This window comes from Polyodon spathula, chromosome 24 (genome assembly GCF_017654505.1).
Source record: "Polyodon spathula isolate WHYD16114869_AA chromosome 24, ASM1765450v1, whole genome shotgun sequence".
Taxonomy (NCBI): domain Eukaryota; kingdom Metazoa; phylum Chordata; class Actinopteri; order Acipenseriformes; family Polyodontidae; genus Polyodon; species Polyodon spathula.
In genome coordinates, this window is record NC_054557.1 from 19,552,251 (window position 1) to 19,557,597 (window position 5,347).

Here is a 5,347-nt window from a genome sequence, read left to right on the forward strand (position 1 = left end):
GCAACGTGATCATTGTGTTCAGTGAAAAGACACGAGGCAGCAGAAACGTTTCGTTTTCACTGAATTAAACTAAACTGTATGCGCGCAGTGCAGCGAAACATTTCAGATCTCCCTCCTGTTTTCTGCTTGCATCCCGTTCCTTTAGTCCCGCTTTTTCCCAATCCCTATTGGATTCTGTCGCAGGGATTTGAGATTACTGTCGAGATTATTGGCTGATCTCGACTTTCATTATACTAATTAACTTTCCAACAATCAAGACTTTCATCTGACAAGCGTTCTGTCATAAAGCCGAATTCTGCGACTTTAACCCAGCAAAAAATGAAACCCGCCTCTGGAACCTCCAAATAAAAAGAAACACAAATCTGGATGTCAAAACAGAAGGAAAGGATTACAAAAAAATGAAAATCGTTGTAAGTACACTGTCAAATGTTCTATTTTATATATATATATATATATATATATATATATATATATATATATATTATATATATATATATATATATATATATATATATTATTGTAAAGTGTGTGGGGGGAGTCGCAACGAGTCGAAAAGGGAGAGAAAACCGGTGTGTGATGTTAAACACATCACAACAGCAATTTGCTTAATTAGACATTTGTTCCCTGTTTTCCAGAGCTTTGCAGTGTTTGCTTACTGTAGCGGGTGCTGCTCGCTCTAGTTACTGAGCGCGGTTCACAGGCGCTGCTGTGTTGATCTTGTGAAGGTGATCAAGTGATCTGTTCCCTACTGTTCATTCACTGCATCATCAGACCTGAGAGAAGAGGCTGCGGAGACGGCTGTGTGCCCGGATTGATAACAGAAGTGTACTCAAGAAGTAAGAATCGTGCATGTGTTTGTCTTTTTTCATTATATGAAACTTATACTAACGAACGACATCGTTGTAATTTGTTTTAATGTGATATCAGTTTTGTGCATCGGATGGTCGTCATTATATATACAGTTTCTGTTCCAGGATGTCGTATTAAAAAATAAAAAAAATAATATTTTAACATGTCCTTTTTTCCGGATTTAACTTAAATCTTGTGTTTTTTCCCAGCTAAATATAATTATTTAAATAACGGTGTGTGTGTGTGTGTGTGTGTGTGTGTGTGTGTGTGTGTGTGTGTGTGTGTCTGTCTGTGTATAATATAAGATTTAGCTTCGTGCTGTAATGTCCTTACTGATTCTAGAGCTGTACATCTAATAAATACATTTGACATAAAAGGTAGCAATAATCTCACACTATTATCTATTGAGGAGCTGTGACTGAGCCATGGCTATTGAATGAAGCAGCCAGGATTAAAAAAACAAACTATATATTCGCTTTAGTGGTTGTTTACTGCTGTTTTATCAGTTTATATAAAACATGTGAAACACTTTGATAAAGCAAGAGAGGCATAGACTTTGGCAACTATTGTGACTGGTGTTCTTAAATGCGTTAAGGGGACCTTTCCAGTAGCAATATCACCTGGAATTTGCGCTAACGAACGGAATCCGTGCAGTTTTGTGTAATGGTATGTGTTGTGTGCGACAGGCGGTCGTTATTGAAATATCCAGGCACATTCTGCCTCGTGTCTTTTCACTGAACACAATGATCACGTTGCAGGTGCGCTGTGATCGATGGGCTTGCTCTGTCTCCAGTCTGTCAACAGGCTGCTGTTCATACACGTTTGGCTGCAAGGTAAGTTACTGAAAGCAAAAACAAAACCAAAAAAAAAGTTACATTTTATTTTTATTTCTGACAAGTTTGACCCAGAACTACAGAGCACTGTAGCTATACCAATACAATAATAATAATAATAATAATAATAATAATAATAATAATAATAATAATAATAATAATAATAATAATAATAATCAATTTAGCAAGATATCGAATTATTCTGAGACCGCTTCTTTCTCGAATTTCTTTCTCGCTGGTATTTACAGGACCTGTTCTGGTATTAATACACAGCAATGGCTGCTGCTGTTTTTTGTTCCAGTCTGTGATGCAGTTACAGTGCCCCCGTCTCCAGTGACGTCACCTCCAGGCAGTGATGTCACTCTCAGCTGCTCTTTCTCCTATAAAGAGGGGGCTGGTCTCAGCGGATTGGTGGTTACCTGGCAACGCCCTCCTGTCGATCGCGTGGTCCACAGTTTCTATTACGGTCGAGACCAGCTGGATCTGCAGAATGAAGCCTACAGGAATCGGACCCAGCTGTTCCCAGAGCAGCTCGGTGTGGGGAACGCCTCCCTCAGACTGAAACAGGTGCGGGAGGAGGATGAGGGCCGGTACACCTGCGCTGTGACCAACCAAATGGAGAGCACCAGGGGAGACGTGCAGCTCCTAGTGGCAGGTCAGTGTCATCGGGGAGACGTGCAGCTCCTAGTGGCAGGTCAGTGTCATCGGGGAAACGTGCAGCTCCTACTGGCAGGTCAGTGTCATCGAGGAGACATTCAGCTCCTAGTGGCAGGTCAGTGTTTATGAACCAGCCTATCAATGACTTAGATCATGGCAGGTAATTCAAGGGGAATGGGACTTTTTCTCCCATCGTGCTACAGCAGACCCTGCCAGCCAGGCGCCTAGTGAGCTCTGAGCGGAAACCTGCAGGGCTGGCCTTTGTCCTCCAGAGGCCGGCAGCTCCCTGACCTCCGCTCTGGAGTTCCTGGGTGTGGAAGAGGAAGCTGGCTCGGTCGTGGGATCAGAGGATGCCCGCTGAACCTTTTGTTCTCCTGAGCTGTGGGGGGAATCGCTGCGGTGAGGGGAGAAAGGATTGGACACTCTACACAGGGGAGAAAATCAGGGGTAGAATTATTGCGCACTACATTTTAGAAAGAAATAAATATAATAGCATGTCATTTGAAGCTGTACACATTTCAACACAAGGACAGTGCTGATTGTTATTGATGCAGAAGAGGAATAGTGATCTGTATACCTGTAAAGACGTGTTCAGGTTTGCCGACCCTGACTTGCAAAAACAAAAGCGCCTCCTTGCAGACGAGAGGCAGTCGACCCTGACAATTGAAGAATGGACAAGCTTAGCCGCTGCAGCTTCTCTTGCCTACGCCTACAGCTTTCTGTACAACATGTTCCTACAGACAGTTACACCTGTAATGGGGGGGGGGGGGGATATTGACCCCTATGCTTTTACTATGGGAAACTTTTATAAGGGTTAGTTTACCATGGTTTGTTTAATACATTTTACCCGACCTCTCTGTGCTTTGCAATGCTTCCCTATGCTTTACCAGACCTCTCTGTGCTTTACAATGCTTCCCTATGCTTTACCAGACCTCTCTGTGCTTTACAATGCTTCCCTATGCTTTACCATGCTGTCACTGTGCTTGATTACACCTTGCCGTTCCCAGGGCCCTTGTTCATTGGCTGTGTTTCGGTGTCTGTCCAGCCCCTTACAGTGAGCCGCAGTTAGCCATTTTCCTGTCTAACCCCGGTGGTCATGTGACCCTGACTGTCAAGGTGACGGACGGCTATCCCCGGCCCACACTGCTGTGGCTGAATGCGGCAGGAAGTGACATCACAAACCAGAGCCACACCTCCCAGTCTGTGGATAGCAGGGGGCTGTACCAGATCCGGAGCCAGCTGGAGGCGGTGGTGAAAGAAGCAGAGACCTTCACCTTTGAGCTGGATCACCCCGTGATGGAGCAGAGAGTGAGGCGAGCCATCACCCTGCACCCAAGCACAGGTAAGGGCATGTGGAGAGAAATCAGGGCTGAGTGATCTCATAGCTTCTGTGCACCACAATCAGGGCCAAGTGATCTCATAGCTGCTGTGCATCACAATCAGGGCTGAGTGATCTCATAGCTGCTGTGTTTAACAATCAGGGCCGAGTGATCTCATAGCTGCTGTGCATCACATCAGGGCCAAGTGATCTCATAGCTTCTGTGCACCACAATCAGGGCCGAGTGATCTCATAGCTGCTGTGCATCACAATCAGGGCCGAGTGATCTCATAGCTGCTGTGTTTAACAATCAGGAATGAGTGATCTCATAGCTGCTGTGCATCACAGTCAGGGCTGAGTGATCTCATAGCTTCTGTGCACCACAATCAGGGCCAAGTGATCTCATAGCTGCTGTGCATCACAATCAGGGCTGAGTGATCTCATAGCTGCTGTGTGTAACAGTCAGGGCTGAGTGATCTCATAGCTGCTGTGTGTCACAGTCAGGGCTGAGTGATCTCATAGCTGCTGTGCTTAACAATCAGGGCTGAGTGATCTCATAGCTTCTGTGCACCACAATCAGGGCCAAGTGATCTCATAGCTTCTGTGCACCACAATCAGGGCCAAGTGATCTCATAGCTTCTGTGTGTAACAATCAGGGCCAAGTGATCTCATAGCTTCTGTGCACCACAATCAGGGCCAAGTGATCTCATAGCTTCTGTGCACCACAATCAGGGCCAAGTGATCTCATAGCTTCTGTGCATCACAATCAGGGCTGAGTGATCTCATAGCTGCTGTGCATCACAATCAGGGCTGAGTGATCTCATAGCTGCTGTGTGTAACAATCAGGTCTGAGTGATCTCATAGCTGCTGTGTTTAACTGCAGTCACATCCACAAACCTATTGAAACCGATCACAGTAGAGTCCAGAACCAGTCGAGTCCATTTCATTAGAACAACACGGTTTGGATACTGGCCCAGCTCGGGCAAGCAGGGCTGGGATCAGCGAGACTGTACTGCTTTTATAACTGAGTTTTCTCCTCAATTCAGAGCGTCCGATTCTGTTCTCTCTCCTCTGCAGCCCTGCACAGCGTCTCTTTACTGAAGTTCAGTGAGAAGCTGATCACAGGAAACTCCTTATCCGTTGCTAGCAGACCCTGTTGAGATTAGGGATGTGTGCAGTAGTGAACTGTAAAAGTACCTGGTCTTCTTATAAAAAAAAAAAAAGAGAACCCCCGGTAAATGATTAACACGCTCAGATAAAGAAAAGGGAGCTTTGTTTCTGCAGCTGCTGCTGACAACCATTTCGTTAAGATATCAGCAGCGCTCTGATTACAGGTCAGTCAATATTCTATAGACGCTGAATGCAGATTCCAAGTTTCATTAATAATATATCAACTGGACAAGATACTTCTGGCTTTGAGAAACGAATACCCCCTTGTGTTGATCTAGAGTGCTCTCTCAATGCAATCCCCTCTCAGACACTGTACCCCCTCGTAGGCAGTAGTTTTCCACTGCACCCCTCCACACTGCTCCATGTTGGTACAGTATGTCAATGCTCGTCTCCTCTTTCTGCAGGCGATCGTATTGAACAGAGAAGCCGGCTGCCCGTTACATTCTCACTGCTGCTTGTGTTGCTGCTGGTGATCGGGTGTTTCTTTATTGAGGCTGGACAAGATGTGACAGGCGAGTGA

At 45.4% G+C, this 5,347-nt stretch overlaps 1 protein-coding gene across 1 annotated transcript; it reads left to right on the top strand.

Moving 5' to 3' along the window:
* The first annotated feature begins 370 nt into the window (after positions 1-370).
* On the top strand, positions 371-5,347 carry LOC121298590 (CD276 antigen-like). Its single transcript, XM_041225718.1, has 6 exons — positions 371-410; positions 636-836; positions 1,608-1,682; positions 1,984-2,337; positions 3,385-3,681; positions 5,232-5,347. Exons 3-6 carry the CDS (start codon positions 1,622-1,624, stop codon positions 5,345-5,347), a joined length of 828 nt encoding a protein of 275 aa, XP_041081652.1. The 5' UTR covers positions 371-410; positions 636-836; positions 1,608-1,621.

Bases quoted from the DNA above. Each gene is read 5' to 3' on its own strand.
- LOC121298590 (XM_041225718.1), top strand. From the start codon at position 1,622: ATGGGCTTGCTCTGTCTCCAGTCTGTCAACAGGCTGCTGTTCATACAC. The intron at 1,683-1,983 runs GTAAGTTACTGA...TTTTTGTTCCAG, and splicing joins CATACACGTTTGGCTGCAAG to TCTGTGATGCAGTTACAGTG. The intron at 2,338-3,384 runs GTCAGTGTCATC...GTGTCTGTCCAG, and splicing joins CGTGCAGCTCCTAGTGGCAG to CCCCTTACAGTGAGCCGCAG.